This window comes from Simochromis diagramma, unplaced genomic scaffold (assembly GCF_900408965.1).
Source record: "Simochromis diagramma unplaced genomic scaffold, fSimDia1.1 OVJJ01000449.1, whole genome shotgun sequence".
Taxonomy (NCBI): domain Eukaryota; kingdom Metazoa; phylum Chordata; class Actinopteri; order Cichliformes; family Cichlidae; genus Simochromis; species Simochromis diagramma.
In genome coordinates, this window is record NW_024387274.1 from 217,943 (window position 1) to 238,659 (window position 20,717).

General features: G+C 41.8%; 2 protein-coding genes across 5 annotated transcripts; one reads left to right on the forward strand and one right to left on the reverse strand.

Moving 5' to 3' along the window:
• Nucleotides 1-488: 488 nt before the first annotated feature.
• On the forward strand, nt 489-17,736 carry abcf1 (ATP-binding cassette, sub-family F (GCN20), member 1). 3 transcript variants are annotated; one of them, XR_005691690.1, is made up of 27 exons: nt 489-683; nt 3,139-3,210; nt 3,559-3,605; nt 3,683-3,760; nt 4,111-4,222; nt 4,305-4,336; nt 4,429-4,518; nt 5,660-5,731; nt 6,405-6,485; nt 6,565-6,660; nt 7,233-7,355; nt 7,942-8,042; nt 10,396-10,481; nt 10,575-10,714; nt 11,134-11,282; nt 11,358-11,441; nt 11,945-12,069; nt 12,193-12,305; nt 12,603-12,777; nt 14,411-14,485; nt 14,867-14,937; nt 15,022-15,054; nt 16,283-16,451; nt 16,541-16,605; nt 16,688-16,760; nt 17,346-17,562; nt 17,600-17,736. XR_005691690.1 is itself a non-coding variant. In XM_040002706.1 (26 exons), exons 1-26 carry the CDS (start codon nt 623-625, stop codon nt 17,510-17,512), a joined length of 2,490 nt encoding a protein of 829 aa, XP_039858640.1. In that variant the 5' UTR covers nt 489-622; the 3' UTR covers nt 17,513-17,736. The 3 variants fall into 3 exon arrangements, 1 of the variants encoding a protein (XP_039858640.1); XR_005691691.1 differs by lacking the exon at nt 3,139-3,210; XM_040002706.1 differs by having other exon boundaries at nt 17,346-17,736.
• mrps18b (mitochondrial ribosomal protein S18B) lies at nt 17,732-20,525 on the reverse strand. Of its 2 annotated transcripts, none has more exons than XM_040002718.1 (7): nt 20,318-20,525; nt 19,664-19,832; nt 19,484-19,581; nt 19,324-19,392; nt 18,736-18,802; nt 18,594-18,653; nt 17,732-18,049 (listed from the first exon to the last, which is right to left on the reverse strand). In XM_040002718.1, exons 1-7 carry the CDS (start codon nt 20,396-20,398, stop codon nt 17,853-17,855), a joined length of 741 nt encoding a protein of 246 aa, XP_039858652.1. In that variant the 5' UTR covers nt 20,399-20,525; the 3' UTR covers nt 17,732-17,852. The 2 variants fall into 2 exon arrangements, with proteins under 2 accessions (XP_039858652.1, XP_039858651.1); XM_040002717.1 differs by lacking the exon at nt 20,318-20,525 and adding an exon at nt 20,144-20,268.
• Between the last annotated feature and the right edge of the window lie 192 nt (nt 20,526-20,717).

Here is a 20,717-nt window from a genome sequence, read left to right on the forward strand (position 1 = left end):
TTCAGTTTTTGTAAAACTGTAAACTTGTACAAATTAATTGGCTCCTTTATGAGTGAGGAAAGGAATCGGTGTGTCAGTCAGCTGGTTCAGGGGCAGCAGGAGGGCAAAGGTCAGTGAGAAATTCAGAGTTTGTTAAAGAAAACCTGTTAGCGAGCAGATTAGGTTCACAGAGATTGTTACCACGGCAGCTGACTCAGAGTTAAAGTTAATTCTCTTTCAGGAACAGGAAACCCTCCTTTCAATTCATTTCATTACTTAAACCCGGGTATATCATATTTGTATTCTTTATTCTCCAGATGTGCTTATCTGCAAATAAAACAGCCTAATGTAAAATTATAAGTGAAACTGATTCCGTAGTCAGATAAACAAACACGGTTGTATTTAAAGAAATATTCTGGACGCGGTCATCCAACACAATGGTGGCGGTAAAGTGAGGTGGTACCTGACTCATTTGGCGAAGAAGAAGAATTTTAACGTTGTTGGCGATCCGACTTCTTCACGTCATCAGGTCGCTGTGTCACATGTGTGTGGGGCTGTGAAAGCCTACTGGCTTAAAAAAGAAGAGAAACAAACCAAATTTTTAGCAGCTGTAATTTCAGAAAATTGTAGTTAAAATAATAAAATGCCCAAAAAGGTGAAAGAAGAAGCAGAGTGGGTGGACGATGAAGCAACTCCGGCATCTGGTGAGAGACGCGTGAGAAGCTAGCCAGTAGGCTAAGTAGCATTACAGCTAAGTTAACGATAAGTAGCACAGATAAAGAGAATATAAACAGAAACAATACCGAAAACTTACAGTCTTCATTTAAAACTGCACGCTGCCAAGAGTCGCTATCTCATAAATAAGCGCAACTGTCATGAATCCTGAGTATTGTCTGATCTGTTGAAGCCCAACTTTTACCAAATCGCTGTTTAGCTTAAATATGGTCACGCAGAGGCTCAGCACCGGTCGACTCTAAGCTCATGTTGGTGATGGTACAGTACAGGTTTAGGGAAACAACCTGATGCCAAACGATGGATCAGCAAACAACATGCTTTAAGCTATTACACCACGCACCCATTTCCTAAGCTAATGCCACACTGATAACCCGTGTAACATAAAGGGAGAATAGTAAAAGATAAAAGTAGAAATTGATATTTAATGAACGACAGATATGTCGCTGAGCTTTACCAAGTGGTCCGAATAAACTGTACTAGCTAACACACACATATATATATATATATATATATATGAATTATTCTTTTCAAAGTTTGTTTTTCTGACCACTAATTAATATGTAATTCCATTTAAAATTGCATTGTCCTGCTCACAAAAGCAACCTTTGGAAAGAATGACATAATTTGTCAACATGTGAGGCATAAATAATCAGGATGTACATAACAAGAAAAGTGATGTTACATAGTGTCAAAGTATTTGGATCTGCAGAATGAGAATAAAAGGTTAAGTGATGCAGACTTAGTTGTGAAGTCACGGCTTATTTTGATTATTGTAATTAATCTTTGTAGAGTCTATGTAACCCACGTAAGTGGTCAGTGTCTTACCAGCATTCAGTCTGTTTTATCCTTCTAGCTTTTGCGTAGTGTTTTATGTGTTAGAGACCATGTTGTGTCCCACTGTTTTGTATACATCGCCTGCCACAATAAAGAATTGTGGTCTTTTTTTTTTTCTTTTTTTTTATGGAAACCCTTAGGTTTTTACATTTCCTTGTATTAAAGCTCTGATTGTTATTGTCTCATTGATTTATTTTAAACCTGCAAAGAAAACGTGCCTGGAAATGCACAGGAGGAATCGACAGTACTGAACAGGCCAATCACGATAGCTGTGTCAGCACAGATATAGTTAAATTGCCAGGGAGGTGCACACTGGCTAATGTTGCAGCATTTTAGAGGATTTGCAATTATGAAGTACCTAGGATCTAGATTTAACATGTGTAAGGCCTTCAGTATGGTAAACTGCCTGAAAGGCATTGCGTTTGGATTTCTACTTAAATACAACTGATTTGACAGCATATAGTAAATCCTGTGGTCTAAGCCTTCCTGAAGGTCTTTATATAAATAGAGATGGCATGTTCATTTCCAGCCTACTGTTGAGAAACTATTGTTAAAACAGACAACAAGCCCACCATCATTCATCTACGGATCCTATTGCTCTGAAAGGAGTGAATGGTTCTGTAGAATCGACTATAAAAAAAGTACATTTCTGAGCACAGATGCTGATCATTTAAATAATGATTTTTCGATGGCAGTGTGACTCTAAAGTGCTGTACTGTACTGTTTGTACGTTTTCTCCCCAACAAACACCACAATGTCGATTTCGCACCGTCAAAGGCGCCTGCGAGTGAGAGAAAAGTGTATAAAGTGTGTAGTGAGGGGTTTTCCAGCCTTAAAACATCTACAATAATTGTAAAAAATAAAGCTGGCTATTTCACAGATTTCACCTATCGTGTGTTCTTTTTAGAACGTAGCTACCGTGATAACGAGGGACGGCTGTAGATTGAGACGGGTGTTTTGCAGAGTTATATCTGGGTAAATCTGACAGCTCAAGTGATTTTGGAGTATTTAGCTAGAGGAGGGCTGAGTTTTAGAAACTCTTCTACTGTATAAACGTGAAATCGCCCTGCTGTGAAACCACTGCAGCGTAAATTAAACTACATGCTGTTTGGTTGCAAGTATTTATCAAAACAGAGTCACTGCCACCTGTGGGCGACTAACTGTCCCTGCAAAGAAAATACACTGAGTGACACATGGGACAGTGTTAAAAAACGATGTTTAAAACTGACTGAAGCTGTAGTCAGTGTTTAAGATCCAACATTACAAATTAAAAAAGAAGTCATCTGTGTGCACTGTTGAATAAAGTCAGGAATTTACTTAGAAAAAGGGACAATGCATGTTAATGAACATATGCCAGGTTATAGCCTTGGGCTCATTTCCATCTGCTGACCCTCGTGCAGGTTTTGTGCTCACTGTAGATGTTCTGGAGTGATCTCACTCTGGAAATGTGATTTAAAAACCTTAAATGCTGAAAACCACTCTGATCATTGAGAAATGTAACTTAAGACATCCAGAGAAGCTAGACTGTGTTTTTGTTTGGGTTTTTGGGGTGTAAATATTCTCCAACTCCTTCCACTGTGTTATTTTAAGTTGGCAGGAATACTGAAGACCAGACGGAAAGCTCAGCTCTTTCCAGCTCAGCACCTCTCAACGGCACACCAGGTGCAAAACGACATGTTTTGTTAGCTCTAAATGTGTCGCCATTTCCAGTAGTCCTTAGTCAGTCGTGGTTGTGTGATTCATTTGTTTTCACGTGTTTCTTTTCAAAGTTTGTGCTTCTGAAATCGGCACAAACAAACATGCATAAAGCCAGCCAACCCCATAGTGCTTCTACCTTTGTAGTACAGCTTTTGTCGCACTGACGTGCACTTGCTCACACTGTTGGTAAATTCCCTCTTCCATTCTACTAGGTTATGACAGTTACTATTCTAGCTTGATACACAGAATTTCCTACATCAGTGATGCCCAGTTGTGTTTCTGTAAAATTTCAAATCGCTTTTCTTTCAACAGAAAAAACTGTCAAAAAGGGGAAGAAAGATAAAAAGGGGAAAAAGTCTGTGAGTACATGTTTAATATAACATATAACATTATTGTTTTTTAGACAGCATGTCTCATTGGATGTGTTTTTCTCCAGTTTTTTGAGGAACTTGCCACAGATAGCAAAGCTGAAAAGGTGGACGTGGTGCCTGTGAAAGACATGCATGGAAAACAGGTAATCAACATGACATGTAGGTGTTCAACCAAAACACTGAAAAGAACAGCATTCACTTTCTGTAACTTAACACGGGCAAAAAGACAGGAACATCTTACCAGAATTGGAAATTGTATCGCGTAGGATGTTTTTTTGTTTGCCCCCCTCCCCCTCCACCCTTTTTCACATTGAATTCCAGCTCATTCAAAAGCATGTGATGGAGCAATCCATCTTCCTGCCTGTAGGTTAAACAGCCCTGCTGAAAAAGAACCGGTGTCACTAAGCTCAAACTGGTCTTGAATTCTAAATAAAGCACCAGGAACAGTGTCTTTAAGATTCTGACTTCTTGTAACATTTGAATTTTTTTCAAGCCTCAGAAAAAAAAGAAAGATCGGCGGAAAGGAAAAGGTGACGATGCAGATGATGAAAATGTCATGTTGACACTGTCAAAACTCTCAGTGGAAGCAAGCGATGAGGATTCAGGTATATTTCTAAAACAATATCATTCTTTTTCCTCATAAAGTGTATGACGCTGTTTCAATGTACTTATCTTTTGATTCCACAGTCACTGTCTCCAGTAAAGGAAGTAAGAAAAAGGTTTGTCAGCACTCACAAACACTCTGCTTGACCTCCGCCATCAGCAACATTCACACGCCGACTCTCTGTAAAGCATCTCTGGTCTCTTTCAGGGTGGGGACATCTTTGCTGCTCTTAGCCAAGGACAGAGTGATGAGGATGAGGAAAGTGATTTGGATGAAGATGAAAAACCTGCAGAAAAGGTGCAGTACTCCATTTCATGTGGGTTAAGAGTGTTAACAGTTAATATTCCTGCCAGTATGGCTGTGACCATAATGTGGTAGCTTTATCTAAGTGCAGGCATTTAATTCTATAAATATATATATTACCAATGCAGACAGATAACACTTGCCTCAAGGGGCTTTAGAATATAAGAGAAGAACCTTGGAGTATTAACAATCAGACCTGTGAGCAAGCACAGGAAAAACTCCTTTCTAGCAAGAAACCAAACAAAAGAAGCTGGTGGTGCAGGAAGGAGAAGAGAAAGAAGGAGAGCATGGAAACACAAGGATAAAACTCAAGCAATGGAAGAGACTGAAGTTAATGACAATGCAATAGAGACACATAAGCCATCTGTTGGTACATCCAGCAGTCTGCTACAGTCTGCATAAAAAAGCATTAAAATCACAACATAAGCTGTGTTCTTCCTGCTTCAGATAGACTGTGTTTATATCCATGATTTCATGTTATTGTTTATCAAACGGGGAAACATGTTTGTGGCCGTCTCAGTGAATCTTGGCTGGAGCGTGCCGAAACTTGCAGTTTTGGAATCTGTGAGATCTCGGCTTTTAGAAAATGTGTTGTTTGCTTGGTTACGTGAAGTCGCGTGAACTCGTTGGTTGGTAGTTTGTGTTTCACTCCCGCATTCACACCCATGGGCAATTTAGATGAATCAGTTAACCTATCCCCACTAAGTGCATGTCTTTGGATGGGGGGAGGAAGCCAGAGTACCCGGAGAGAACCCACGCAGACGCGAGGAGAACATGCAAACTCCACACAGAAAGACTCAGCCTGATGGTGGAACTGAACTCAGGACCTTCTTGCTGTGCGGCGACAGTGCTCACCACCGTGCTGCTGATATTCAGTTTCTGATTTTTTTCTTTTTGATAACATAACAGCGCACATACAGAATGTAAAACCTTTGTACTATTAAGAGAAGGCTGGTCAACATCTCTGACTTCTTTATTCCAGCGACTGACTCAGTGTTCTCTTTTTAAAAAATGCATGCTTGCATCAGATTTCCTTCGGTCTGCTGCTGGACACTTAATGTGTCTCGTCTGTAATGTTGGTCTGCAGACATTTTCCACTTTACCAAACAGCAGTTTCTGATTCTTTTACTGTCAGTCAGGGTCTGATGAGGAGGATGTTGAAGAGAAACCTACAAAGAAGACCAAGGAGGCTGAAGTTAAGTCCAAGGTGAGTCCTGCTCACATCCATACCTGTCAATGCGTGTCTTGCTGAGCAAATAACGTCTGTATGGCAAACTCTACAGTGGCATTAATCACAGCTTTATTTCAGTCTATAGCATCTTCTCTGTTTGCTTCTTAGCTTTGACCGTAGTTTATTAAATGTCAGTGGACTACATTTTTATATTGCATTTCATTAACCTTAAAATGTATTTGCAGTAGTTGTCATCTCAGCCATCACAGTTCAAAGACTTGAAATGTGAAATTTTAAAAGTATGAAATATCGGACACTGATATTCAAGCCAGAACCCCCACAATATAAGTGAGAAACCCTTCAGGTGATTGGCTGCCTGAGCACTTAGTGAGAAAGAAGAATTCCCTTATTAAAAGGAGGAGATATAAACAGAAAATCTCATCTTTTCACACTGTTGTCATATCCCCCTTTGTATGATCTGTGAGCTTCTGTACTGATATATTGTTAAAACAGAGTTTCTTGGCAGCAACCGTGAACCATTACAAACAGTAAGAGGTGCAACACCTAGAACCAATCAAGCACCAGTCAGTTTCTATTTTAAAGTCTTAGAGTCACTGGAACACGAAGAAGTTGGACAACAGCACAAGAGGAATGCCACCTGTTGGATAATGATGGAGTTGGTGTGCTTTTTCTCAATCTGTCCACGTAGAAAGAAAAAAGTGCTCAGAGACCACGTAGCATGGATGAAGATGTGGAAGAGGAGGGTAGTGACATAGGTGACACCACGATGGTAAGTCTTTCTCTAAGGGTGTTGTCCTGTCTTCTCTGCTTTGCTTAGTGAATAAACCTTTTCTGACTATTACCCTCAGAGTGCAGAGGATGTCATCGCAGAGCAGGCCAAGAAGCCAGAAGATGACCTGTATGCTAATCTCACCAAAAAGGAGAAGAAGAAGAAGAAAAAACAGGTAATTACTCTCCATGCTGTTGTGTCAGAATGTTAAGAGAACTACCAAACCTATGAAAATAGCTGAGTCTTATTTAAAAACGAAAAGCAGTTAAAACTGGCATGAAAGTAAATGGCTGTATACTCGGTCATCGATCCGTCTGTCGACCTCCCGCTCCCTTCTCCCGTCACTCGTGAACAAGACCCCGAGATACTTAAACTCCTCCACTTGAAAGGGTGGAGTGCCCAAGTAGGCCGTTCCAAGGCGAGCTGGAGGCCATCAGCTGATGAAGCCAACAGGACCACACCCAGAATGAGATGTCACAAAGTTCATATGCGTGTGAAGGCCTATATAGTGCAACTGCCTTTCAGAGTCAAAGACTTCATCGTCACTGTTTATGCTGTCAGTGTGAAATGAAAACATAAGAGCAGCCCTGCAGGATCGTACACGTTTTTGTAGGCACCATAGGCTGCTATGGCATCACTGTGGGTTCACGGGTATAATCTCTGTGGTCCTGATGTAATTAGCATATTTTGTGCCTTGCTGTTCTCATTTGTGTGGTTGTGCGTCCATGTGTGCGCCGTTCCTTTCAGATGGAGTATGAGCGTCAGGTGGCCATTGTCCGTGCTCAGAATGCACTGGAAGGAGATTTCTCCATTTCCCAGGCTGAGATGTCTTCCAGACAGGCCATGCTGGAGAACGCCTCTGATATCAAGGTTATTATAGCTTTCTTGATACTTGCAGTGTTCTGCGACTACTGCCTGAAATTCTGTCCTATAAAGCTCTTTGAAAAAATAAGTACACCCCATGATTTAATAGCTTGTCGAAGCACCTTTCCTGAAAGTCCCTCCAAACAAGCCACGTGTGTCTTTTTCCTCATTGTGCTATCATGAACTTTAATATTTCACATGCTAACTCAGGCCTGTGAAGTCTGAGATGTAACTGCTGACCTTGGGCTGAATCTGCTAGAAAGATTGTGTTAACACACGCCAGAGCAACACACACACCAGAGCAACAAACAAAACTTCAGAACTGAACCTGTTGGTACAGGTGGTCCTTTTAATCCCGGACAAAGTGATAAGGATGTGCTTAGGCTTTCCCAGTTCTGCAATTAGCCTCCTTGAAACCTTTCACTTCATATGTCCATATACTGAAAAGGGTAAAAATGAACTAGGTATAGGAATTGCTCATTTATTTTTGTTTTCCTCATTTTGTTTTTGTTTTTGTTACATTTCTGAATGACAGATTGTTGTCAGACTGTTCTTTCCGATCTCTGTCAGTGATTTGCTTTGTGTGTTTTAGCTGGAGAGGTTCAGCATATCTGCTCATGGCAAGGAGCTCTTCGTCAATGCTGACCTTCTGATTGTGGCAGGAAGAAGATATGGTTTAGTTGGACCAAATGGGTAAATATCTTTTTGTCATCAGTACTTTAGCAGCACAGACACTTTTCAGTACCAGTTTCAAACTTGTTCTGTCATTTCATAACTGACTTTTGGGAATTTGACTATATTAATGTACAATATTTGGATGGAAGACAAGAAAAGGGATGAAAATATATGAAGCCACTCAAGTTGCACTGAATATCTTTATTTTTTATTTTTTTTCAGATCATTTTGAATCTTTTCATTTTCAGGCGTTTTTCACATAGCTCTGCCCTGTGGGTGTGTTTCCAACCATGATGGTAACATTAGCTACTTTAGCTGCACAGTGTACCAACAGTATGGATTTTTCTGTTGTCGTGGTGGGACATGGTCTGTTCATTTTTCAGATGCGGAGACTCTCTCACTCTTACAGTCAACAGGAAACGTGGCGTCTTGGCTCTATGACATTTTCACAATCATAATGAGAATACTGTGGTTACAGTCGCTCCAAGACAATAAGAACAGTAACAGACTAACTCAGTTAAATAATAAAATATATCACAAAGTTAAAAAATATATGAAATGGCTCTGATATAAATATCCAGAATATAACAGAGATTAAATATATATGATTGACATTTTCCTCTTGTAGTGCAGAAGCAGCTCTAACGAACAAAAACCGTTTGGCACGCTGCTCGTTTGGAATTTAAAAATTGTTGCGTGACTAATATGAGGTTTTGACAGAGGCTGACGTTTTCTGGATGATTAAAAAGCATCGTTTTAATCACACTTTGTCTTGTCCTGACATGTAAACCCTTTTTTATATATAACATGTAATTGTATGATGATGGACTGCACCACAGTGGGCAATACATTTAATTACCGTAGATTTCTTTTTAAAAATGCTATATTGAAGTTTGGAGGGTGTGGTGTAAAGCAGCTACCGTCACAATGGTCACTTTGTTCTCTGCCGCATCCTCGTCTTACAGTCACTTATATTTATAACCGCCGTTAAGCCGCTGCAGTACGATAGGTGTCGCCGCTCAGACAATACCACCACATAAGCGCTGATGTAGAAAGAAAGAAGTGAAAACTTTAACCCAAGACTTTGAGTGGGTTTGTTCCACAAACACTCAAGTTTTTAAACTGTTCCAACGTCGTCCGCTGTATATCTGCATGTCTCTGAGCTTCTATGTGGGAAAACCATTAAAATGGAGGGGCACAAAATTGAGTGGGGCCCAATCGGCCAAAGTGCCACACAGTGTCGACACATGAGGGGGCGTTGGCTGAGCACTTCACAAATCAACACCAACTCACTGCCCGTGATCAGGTACCCTGCTGGGGTAATGAGCTGGCTAAAGGAGGAGATAAAAGCCACTGACATCAAGACAAGTTTCACCCCAAGTCCAGCACCCTGATTCTGTACGCTGAGCAGAAGGAAGGAGGCCGGGGACTGGTGAGCATCAGCACCATCCAGGATGAGACGACAAACATCCACGAATACATCAGGAAGATGGCCCCAACCGACTGCCTGCTCAGTGAATACCTTAGGCAGCAGAAACCCAAGAAAGAGGAGGAACCATCATGGAAGGTATGTACCACCAGCAGACAGAGGAGGTGGCTGACATCCAGAAATCCTACCAGGGGCTGGACAAAGCTGGACTGAAAGACAGCACAGAGGCAGTAATCGTGGTAACACAGGAACAAGCTCTGATCTGAAGATCCATAGAGGCTGGGGTCAGACCCCAGCTGCAGGCTGTGTAAAGATGCCCCAGAGACAATCCAGCACATGACAGCAGGGTGCAAGATGCTAGCAGGCAAGGCATACATGGAACGCCATGACCAAGTGGCCGCCATAGTATACAGAAACATCTGTGCCGAATATGGCCTGGAAGTCCCAAAGTCAAAATGGGAGACGCCCCCAAGGGTGGTGGAGAATGACCGAGCTAAGATCCTGTGGGACTTCCAGATACAGACGGACAAAATGGTGGTGGCTAACCAACCGGACATAGTGGTGGTAGACAAACAGAAGAAGACAGCCGTAGTGATACCGAATGACAGCAACATCAGGAAGAAGGAACACGAGAAGCAGATCCCGGGAACAACATCGGAGATCTCTGTCCAGAAGAGCGCAGTCCTGGGAACAGCTAAGATACTGAACAGGACCCTCAAGCTCCCAGGCCTCTGGTAGAGGACCCGAGCTTGGAGGACAGACCGCCTGCAGGGGCGTGAGAGGAATGTTTTTAATATACATGTGTGCTTCAATGTTTGGTTTTTCGTTTATAGCACTACTTGGTTTCTTCAGCATGGGCTCAAACACCAGGACGTATGTAAATCACATCAGGCACTTTGAATCAGAAATAATCTGATTTCTCGTGTTCATTTTTTCTTTCAGAAAAGGAAAGACCACTCTACTGAAGCATATAGCTAATAGAGCTCTCAGTATTCCTCCTAACATTGATGTGCTGCTGTGTGAACAGGGTAGGCGATAAGTCCCTCTTGTGCTCTGTCGTTTTTCTGCTGTGTGCCCTTTGTTATCACCCATTGACTCTGTGGAATGCTTTTGTTTGTTAGAGGTGGTCGCTGATGACACGCCAGCCGTTCAGGCGGTGCTGAAGGCGGACACTCGCCGCCTGAAGCTTCTGGAAGAGGAGAAACAGCTCCAGGCTCGTCTGGAAAAGGGAGAGGATAGTGTAGCTGAGAGGCTGGATAAGGTTGGTGTCCATGTGCACTACCAGACCTGATACAGTATACAGCTTATGAACATAGTCCTGCTGCCATATTTTACAAATGAATAAAGACTTCCTAATTTATGGTGGCCATAAGTTAACCTTCAACTTCAAATGCATTAGCAGTAAGTTATACAGCAGTGTGAGCAGAGACACCCTCGGGCATGCCACGTAAAGTGTATTTCAGTACTTTCATCGCTGAGCCAGAGGCTCCGTTTCAGCATTAGGTAGAGATGTAACGTTTGAAAAACCATCCAGCAGTAAAATAATTCCTCACAGTGTTCTGGCAGACGGTGCTTCCCTTAATTGTCGACAGCCTTCCCATTAATAATGGACCCACATTAAGAGTCCTTTAGTGATCTTTGCTGGCCTGTATGCTGATTATCTGACTTTTCTCTCCACAGGTCTATGAAGAGTTGAGGGCAATAGGAGCTGCAGCAGCTGAGGCCAAGGCGAGAAGGATATTGGCTGGTCTGTCATTCACTCCTGAGATGCAGAACAGACCCACCAAGAGGTTTTCTGGAGGGTGGAGAATGAGAGTTTCCCTGGCCAGGTGCGCTGCAGCAAACATCCTCAGTGGAACTGGTATAGCATCAACCTGTCTCAACCTTAACGTCTGTGCCCACAGAGCCCTGTTCATGGAGCCCACTTTACTGATGTTGGATGAACCCACCAACCACTTGGATCTGAATGCTGTTATCTGGCTTAACAAGTACGAGTCATCTTTCTAACCAATAACAGCTCATTTAAATTTCTAACAGGTTCTCATGAAACATGTTAGCCTACTTCTCACAGTGAAAGAGACTCAAGTCTCTAATTATGGTGCAGTTCCATACACTTTCCAACTGGTATTGTTGGAACCAGTGGTGCTGGAAAGAACTTCCTGTTCTTCTGTCCTTCCCTCTTTTGTTACCTTTTTCTGTCTCTGATTTCAGCGAATTAAATGACATTTAACCATTATTATTATGATTGCATAATTTTGGACAAGTAGGTCTTATCTTAATTATTTCTTAACTCGTTTAAATTTGGTTCGTGTGAAAAATGAATGAAACAACATTGCCATGATTTGTTGTTAATTTATTGAAATTGCTGTACAGAAGAAAACGTCACATTTTCTTTCCTACAGTCTACAGCTTCCATCAGCTATGAAAGTAGCTTCAGTCTTAGTAATGTGACTCATTTGTTGTTCTTGACTGTTCTCTTTCCCACCTGCAGCTACCTTCAAGGCTGGAAGAAGACTCTCCTCATAGTTTCCCATGACCAGAGTTTCCTTGACGATGTGTGTACAGATATCGTCCACTTGGACAACCAGAAACTTTACTATTACAGAGGGAACTATTGTAAGTGACAATGTGTCATCGCTAGTCACTAATTACTTGCAGCGAGAGAAGTTTGTGCGAAACTATGTGATTTAGTTAAAGACATTAAGACAGCTTTACCTCAGTTCTTCCTCATTTTTTAAGTGACCTTCAAGAAGATGTACGTGCAGAAGCAGAAAGAACTGCAGAAACAGTACGACAAACAGGAGAAGAAACTCAAGGAGCTGAAGGCTGGTGGCAAGTCTACCAAACAGGCTGTGAGTATGGCTTTCTCTTCACTCAAGTACACCTGAGCACCAAATCAACTAGTTACAAAAATACTGTCTTTTCAACCAGGAGAAGAAGGATTTAAAATTTAAACAAAATCCAACCGTTTAGGCTGTCAGGGGAACCCGTCTATGATCAGCTGATCATTCTGTTGCAGTTAATGCTGCTGTAATATGCCTGCAAGGTCTAGACTCAGCAAAATATTTCTTAATTTCCAGGTGACACTTTTATCCATCTGTTGTAAGGCTAGTGTCCCTGCTGACATCACTTACGTTGTTCCATTTCAGGAGAAACAGACTAAGGACGCCCTGACCAGAAAGCAGCTAAAAGGCAAGAAGAAGGGAGGTCAGGAGGAGGAGAGCCATGAGGCCACAGAGCTGCTGAAAAGACCCAAAGAGTACACCGTAAAGTTCACCTTCCCCAACCCACCTCCTCTCTCACCACCCATACTGGGACTGCATAGTAAGAACATGTGCACCTGCTCCGAGCGTTCAGTCTACTCTCTCTGATTCCCAGCTGTACAGGAAATGTTTCAGGACAAGCGACATGTGAATATCTCAAATATGAAACCGAGCTTGCTGTGGTCTGAGCACCCAGAAACCAAGTTTCTTTTCTATTTTCTTTTTAAAGCCATTAAGTAAGAACAAAAAGAGAGTTCTTAGTCCAAGCTGTGTCCCAGATGTCACATCGGCACTTTTATTAACAGCGTAGATGGACATCATTTATTTGAGTCATTTTTTTATCAGCATTTATTAAAAAACAATGTTGTTTTTGTGCATAACAAAAAGCTCACACTTGTGCAGTCAAAATGTAAACTAACAGATGCTGAGCATAATAACAAAGACAGATTTCACAGCTGCTCTGTTCCCAACTTCTACTGCGCGACCGACAGCCTGGAGTTTGAAGTCTGCTTCGTAACCACGTCTGTGAACAGGTGCCATTTATGGTCCTTAGACGCACACAATACGGTAATATTACGTTGAAGCACAGTACGTATCACTCCGCGAGGCTCCGGACTATGGTAGCCGTAATGCTCCAATAATCCATCAGGCGGTGCAGCACCGTAGTTTACCAAAGTCGAACTAAAATATTTTTGACAGATTGCTGAGCGCCGTGTAGCACAGAAAATTGGTTTGCAGTCAGTAAGCACAACCAGAACTCATACATACGGCGCACTGTGGATTTTTGAGAAAATGAAAGGATTTTAGTGTAAGCATATAGTCCGAAAATACGGTATACGAGTTTTGTAAGGTGGTTTGTTTCGGGGCAGGAGGCTGGGATTCGGCGCACAGTTTCACACACTCTTCATTTGCACTTTATGGCGCTGTTGTAAAGGGTGAAAATACTGGTAGTGCTCCAACCTTTAGTCGGGACACTTTCCCAACATTCTCTACAGAATACATTATTCTGCTGCTCGTCTGACACTCCAAATAAGAGTAATAATAATTATGACCAGCTCCTCTTTGATAGCTGCCGTGCCCATCTTGTGCTGCCTGCAGGTGAAGCGATGGGGGAGGAGGGGGAGTTGTGTTCAGTGAAGGCGAGGCAGAGTAACGCTGTGTAGAGACAAAAGTGGACGAAAGAGAGGCAAACCTGCGGCTCCACAAGTATAATTATAACGTAACATAGACTATGTCGATATAAACGATATTGTCACAACTTATATCTCGTATAAAAATATATTGATATATTTTAAAAGTCGATATATTGCCCAGCCCTGCTGGCACACTTCATTCATATTCACATCTCCCCCCCTCCTCCCCTACTGAGCATGTGCTTCTTTCATTTTTTAATTCAAACCTAAACAATACACTTCATCTACTTACTTCTCCAGTATAGTGAGTGGATGGAAACACTGTGTTACTCTTTCCTGTGACAGGTCACCTCCTGTGATCCTGGTTCTGTCCATGGGTCCTAATAGTGTATAAATATCAACATAAAGCAGTTAACAAGTGGAGTCTGTGTGTTCAGTAAATACTTTAAATGATGCCATCTTTAGGACAGAAAAGCAATAATGTAGAACATTTCCTGTGGCTTGTTTAATAATGTAACAGTCATTTCATCTTGTTGATGAAAACATTTGTGCCACCTGCAGGTGTAGACTTTGGCTATGAGGGTCAGAAGCTGCTGTTCAAAAATGTGGACTTTGGTATTGACATGGAATCGAGGAGTAAGTATTCGGCTTCATAAGAACACTTTCAGTAAGTAATCGGGTACTTTTTAGCCTCTCATCTACACGTAAATGTCATTTTAGGTAACTGGAAACAAAGCTTTTGAAAAACTCCTTCCAGGGTAACGACTTTGACATCGAAGACGTTGAGATTTTGTCTTGCGTCTTTCTGTTTTATCCAGATTGTATTCCATGTTATTGCTTGTAGGCTTGTGAGACACATTTCTATACAGGAAGGATTACATCACCACCTGGTACCCAGCATCTTCTAAACTAAATGTGGAGGCGCTGCTCACTGTGTTGTTGTGAATGAGATGCGTGGTTACAGATGATGTTCTGTAATGTATCACGTTTTATTTCTCTCGTCTCTTCCTGCTGTAGTTTGTATAGTTGGACCCAACGGTGTTGGAAAGAGTACCCTGCTGTTACTGCTTACTGGCAAATTAAATCCTGTAAGGCTGGAGACGTAAAGCTGTAATATTCAAATTTACAAAAACTTACAATCTGCTGACTTAACAGGATGTTTCACTTTTCAGACTAAAGGTGAGATGAGGAAGAATCATCGGCTGGTGAGTAACTTCCTACTGATGCTTCAAGGGTTTTACTTTTAACAGTTGCAACCATTTTGATGCATAGTTCCCCACTTTCAGCAGCTCAGATGTAACTGGACGATCTCTCCCGTACTCTGGCTGTTAGCCGTCTTACTCTGCTGTCTTCCTGACCTGCACACAGGCACAGCAGATGGCTGCCCCTCCCTGAGCCTGGTCCTGGAGTTTTTCCCTCCCTCTATTGATGCTTACAGAGGGGTTTCTCTCTAATATTGTAGGGTTTTTAGCCTAATATTTAAAAGTCGATGTACAAACAGTTTATTGAGATCTTTCTTCTACAAGTGTCTTTGGATGTTGGCTGTCTTTTGTTCTATTCGCTGTGAAGGTGATCCCACATGGTTTAGCTCAGGGCTCTGTTGATCCTTAACTGATAATGTTCCACTGTATGGCTTCGCTTCACTGCACTGACATATTATATTTGGGATCATTGTCGTGCTAAAAACTGAAGCAGTGGCCCATTAGATCCTTTCTGGTTTTACATATCGATGGTCAACCCACTTATGTGTTCTGTAGGTTTTGACACCGTCTGAAATTATGACCGAGCCGCCACCATGTTTTACAAATGACTCTAGACATTCACTATTTACCTCTCTGCTGACTTCGTCCATCTGTGTCGATGATGATTTGAATCGAAAATTGGACTCATCACTATATAAGATCAGCTCCCACTGATTTTCAGTTCCGTTTTGGTGGGATTTGTCATACCTTGGTCTTCCTCTGTGGTTGAGAACTCATCCTTACGAATGGCTTTGTGACAGCTACATTTTCTAATGAGGGTCTTGTTTTATCCTCCGTTTGTCAGATTTCCTCCATTTCTGCACAGAGTGTGAAAAAGCAGCCAACATAAAAAAAAAGCTTTTCAAAAAGACAAAAAAAGGAGGTGTGGCTGAAGACTTTTGCACGATAGTGCTTTTAGTAGCTTTTCACTGGAATTCAGATCAGCTTTGTGGTACAGTGCCATTTGTGAGACACCAGACAATCAGACTAATGAGGCTGGAAAACATGAAAGAGGCTGGAAAGTTGAGAAAAACTGTTCGGACAGATGAAACCAAGGTTAACTTTGCTGCTCTCAGTTTGTAGACCACAAAACTTGCCTTCTGTTTTACTAGAAAACACTGAAGCTACAGCCGATGTGGAAATCTGAAATACTGTTTTCACCAGCTAACATGTAGGTTTTTTCTGCGTGCAGAAAGTGGGCTTCTTTAACCAGCAGTATGCAGATCAGCTTAACATGGAGGAAACAGCCACAGAGTACTTGATGAGGAACTTCAATCTTCCCTACCAGGATGGCAGGAAGTGCCTGGGACGTTTTGGCCTCGAGAGCCACGCCCACACCATTCAGATCTCCAAACTCTCTGGTATAAACAAACTGGTGAACGAGAATGTTTATTGTACTATCTTGTGAGGGAAATATTTTCTAATAGTGTCTGGATTTTGTCTTCATCAGGTGGTCAGAAAGCCAGAGTAGTGTTTGCTGAACTGGCCTGTCGTCAGCCTGACGTACTGATCTTGGTAAGCATTGTTCGGTCTTTTGCTCTTCCTCGTGATGAACACTTTCTACTGTCTTGTTGATTAATCGCTTCTCGTCTCACAGGACGAACCTACCAACAATTTGGACATTGAGTCAATCGATGCTTTATCAGAGGCCATCAATGAATACAAAGGAGGTGAGACTGGCTGCTTGGTCAGTTCAGTAGGGATGACTATTCTTACTGCTTAAGTGCTCACATAATTCACACATCTATTTCAAATGCTTGAAGTAATGTGCTAGATGGAAAGCACTACTGTGGAACAATTAAGAAATTCTTTATTTATCCCATATTTGGGAAATATTTTTATTTTAAATACTTTTAAATGACTCCATCCCTCTGTTTACTCCTGGCTTGGGCAGAACCTTTCGAAATGATATGGCTGTGCCTGCCTTTATTAGGACGGCCTCCTAGCAGACACACCCATATCAATTTGAAGTTATCACACTCACAGTTATGTGCCCACACTGTCACCGTGTGGACGTTCAGAATAATTATATACATGGAAGAGTAATTGCAACTGTTTCTTCACCAGCACCAAAGTCGTAAATGAAAAAGTAGGGACTTCTGCAGCATCGTGGAGTAGGCAGCTAGGGGTACATGTAGACGCTCTGTTAAAATATAATATTTGTACTCAAAAGAATGAGTGAGCTTTGGTTTTATCAATAAATCTTTAGACTCCAGTGTGTATCGGAGCATTAACATCTTGACTTTCTCGTCCAGCTGTGATTATCGTGAGTCACGATGCACGGCTCATCACAGAGACACAGTGCCAGCTCTGGGTGGTGGAGGACTGTACCATCAACCAGATTGATGGAGACTTTGATGACTACAAGCGGGAGGTGCTGGAAGCCTTGGGAGAGACTGTGGTCAGCAAGGTCAATCCATGATCAGAGCTGATGCCAGGGCACACACCTGCTGAGCCCTCCAGTGTGTGTGAGCACACACACCTGCTGAGCCCTCCAGTGTGTGTGTGGGCACACATAATATGGATCTTCCTCTGGACTGTAACATCTTTATGGGGTTGAAGTTGCACAGATACTGGATTATAAATATGTAGGTGATAAAATGTCTTGAATTATAATCTGCTTAAATAAAACAGGAAGTGATTCAATTTTTCATTGTGGTTTATTGTACAGCTTTGTGCACCTGCAGAACAAACATCACAGGGGCTAAAAACAAACTCATTTTTGCAATAGGTTCTTTGCGACAGCATGATCAGCGCCTCGCTCACTTTAAGTAAGCTTTATATGTCTTTTTGACTTTAGCCACTTCATTCTCATCAGGAAGTATTTCCCCATACCATTTATACCAGTTGTCACCTAAAGTTAAGGATGAGGGTGGTGGTGTGGAGCCCACAGCATCATGGGAATTGGAGTAGTCCTCCCCTGAAAATTCCACATATGGAATCTGAAAAGGAAGCAAGCCTAGAAGAGAAGAGTGTTGTTTTAAAATGATGTCTTTGTTCCACACATTCACACACTGGTGATGGCAGCTACATTGTAGCCACAGCCAACCTGGGGCCCTCTGACCACCACCAGTAGGCAACGGGTGAAGTGTCTTGCCCAAGGACACAACGACCGAGACTGTCTGAGCCGGGGCTCGAACCGGCAACCTTCCGATTACAAGGCGACCACCCAACTCTTGAGCCACGATCGCCCGCTTGACACGACTTACCACTCGTGTCATTTCATTTTATTTCTAACAGCAAATAAAACTACATTTGAGGTCATAGTTCTTAACTTGTAGCCTGACACTATACTTTAAGACTGAGCCAGTTACCTAGCATGTAGCTAAGCTGGAAGTTAAAGACAAATTAAATGGGTTGCACAGAAGATGGTAGTTGTTGCACTAGAAAAGATTAGTGCAAGAAGGTGTGCTTATTTAAAAAGGTGCTATAAATGCACTATAAGTGTTATAAAGTGCTCTGGCGGAGATGAGTGGCAGCTAAGGCAATCACGATTCACCTACCGTGATCTTGTGCTGTGTCAACTGCCTCGTTTAGCTTCTTCTGCTGTTTCATACACACACCTGAAGGCGGCAGAACCATCAGAACATGAGTGGAACATCCTGCTGCATTAATACACTTCCTAACATTGGTGGTATAACTTACCAGTTCGAGTGGAATCCAACACCATTCCAGTGTGGGGACTAATGAATTGCTGCAACAACTTGACATTCTGCAAGAAAAATAAATTGCAGCTTACCAACAAATGATAGACTTTTTACACATGAAGAGCTGGAGAGGACCACAGAGTAACAGTGCAGCCACAGGACCAGTATCTACTCCTTTGTATGAGGAGGACCACTGCCCTACAAAATGACCTCCAGCAGGCTGCTGCTGTGCAGGGTTATGACCAAACTGTCATAAAGACACTGATCATTCATTACTGAGAGAAGTAGCTGACAAGATGTTCTCATTCTGCTTTGTTCTTTTCATTAGTGTCAAAAAAATGAAAGTACTGATCTGCAGACAAATCAGACATGCAATTTATTTTTACCAACCACGTGATGTATAAGAAAACTACAGCTGATATTGGCCTGTCGCTGATATGCGCCAAGATAAAAACTTCACATCATAAGAACAATATTATTTATTTAAAAAAATTAAATCTGGCCCAAAAGCTCCGGCTCAATACAGAAAACTTCAATATTCTCCAAGTCCTTAGTTGGTGTGTGTGAGACCAACATAGTAACCCACCTGATGGTGAATGATGATGTTTGGATCACGACAAATTGGGCAGGGGTTTCCACATATCTTGTCACCTCTCTAGAGACAGAAGTGCCCTGGTTATTTTGACAATCTTAACATAAGTGATCTGTGGTTAAAAAACAACAACAACGAACAACTGAAATATTACAATGCAAGTCTTGCGAGTCTTCTGAGGGGGGATGCCTCCTTTGTGGTTCCTCCTGTAGTCAGCCCACACTGGACTGCTTCCATACCTTTCAATATACTCTGTCAGGGTAAGGAAAAGCAATGAGATCACAAAATGTGGACAGAAGGCAACACGTCTGTCGAGGTACCTACAGACACTTACCTTCACTCTCCAGGTAATCCCAGGGCCTGTCCTTGTAGCGGGCTAAAGCCTCAGTAGCCTGAGCAACAGCCTCGTCCTGAAGCGATGCTGCTTTGCAGTACGAGTGTCTGGGATGTATAAATGGAGACAAAGAAAGACACGTCCTTGCAGGTAGCCTCTGTAGACGGGACTGAAAGCACAAGAAAATGACCTCATCACACCATAAAACATCAAAACGTCCTTTTCATAAATGTAGCCTAAAGCCATTTGAGAACTTTGAAAAACTGTTTAGATTCTAATTCTAAATAACTTGTATATCAACCCCAGTTCAACCAAATGAAGTGTCACTAAGCTGTAAACCCCTCCACCCCCACCCCCAGGCAGGAGCAGCGTGATATAGATCTATACTGGAGCACACACCAACTAAAGACCAGCTAAACCACTATCGTGATGAAAAACATATCAATTAGTGTTTTCATTTAATTATTATGCCTCACTTACAAACAGATATCTGATATCCGTAGGACCAATGTCTATGTGGTAGAAAAACCACAGCACTAACAAAAGCGGTACAACACAACAAGGCAGCATCCAGCATTTTCCCCGCACTTAATATTCGACCATACATGTAATGTGTCAGTCAGCACGTCACGTCGTTTTAATGAAATATAATACCTGATACTGACGAACTGAATACGAAATTAAAGGCGACACACGACATAAAAACGTCGCGATGTACTTCATGGAGGTAGCCATTTTCAGATCCTACCCGGGTTAGAGGTAAAAGGTGAAAGGTTAAGTTGCTTCTCAAGTATATAATCTAAATCTAAATCATTTCGGTAATAAATCAATCTTAGTTGATGCAAAACTCAATCCTGCCATTTTCATTTCAATTAGTTGAATGAAGACGATTATTTTAAAAATGAGGCGTTCCCGTTAGCACAAACATGTGACATCTATAGCACGTGACAAACAAAAAGACTAGTCGCCATTTTGAAGGAATATTGTTTACTAAATTTATATATCAAAGAATCAGTGAAACTGGGGTTTGTCGATAAAATATGTTGATGTAGTT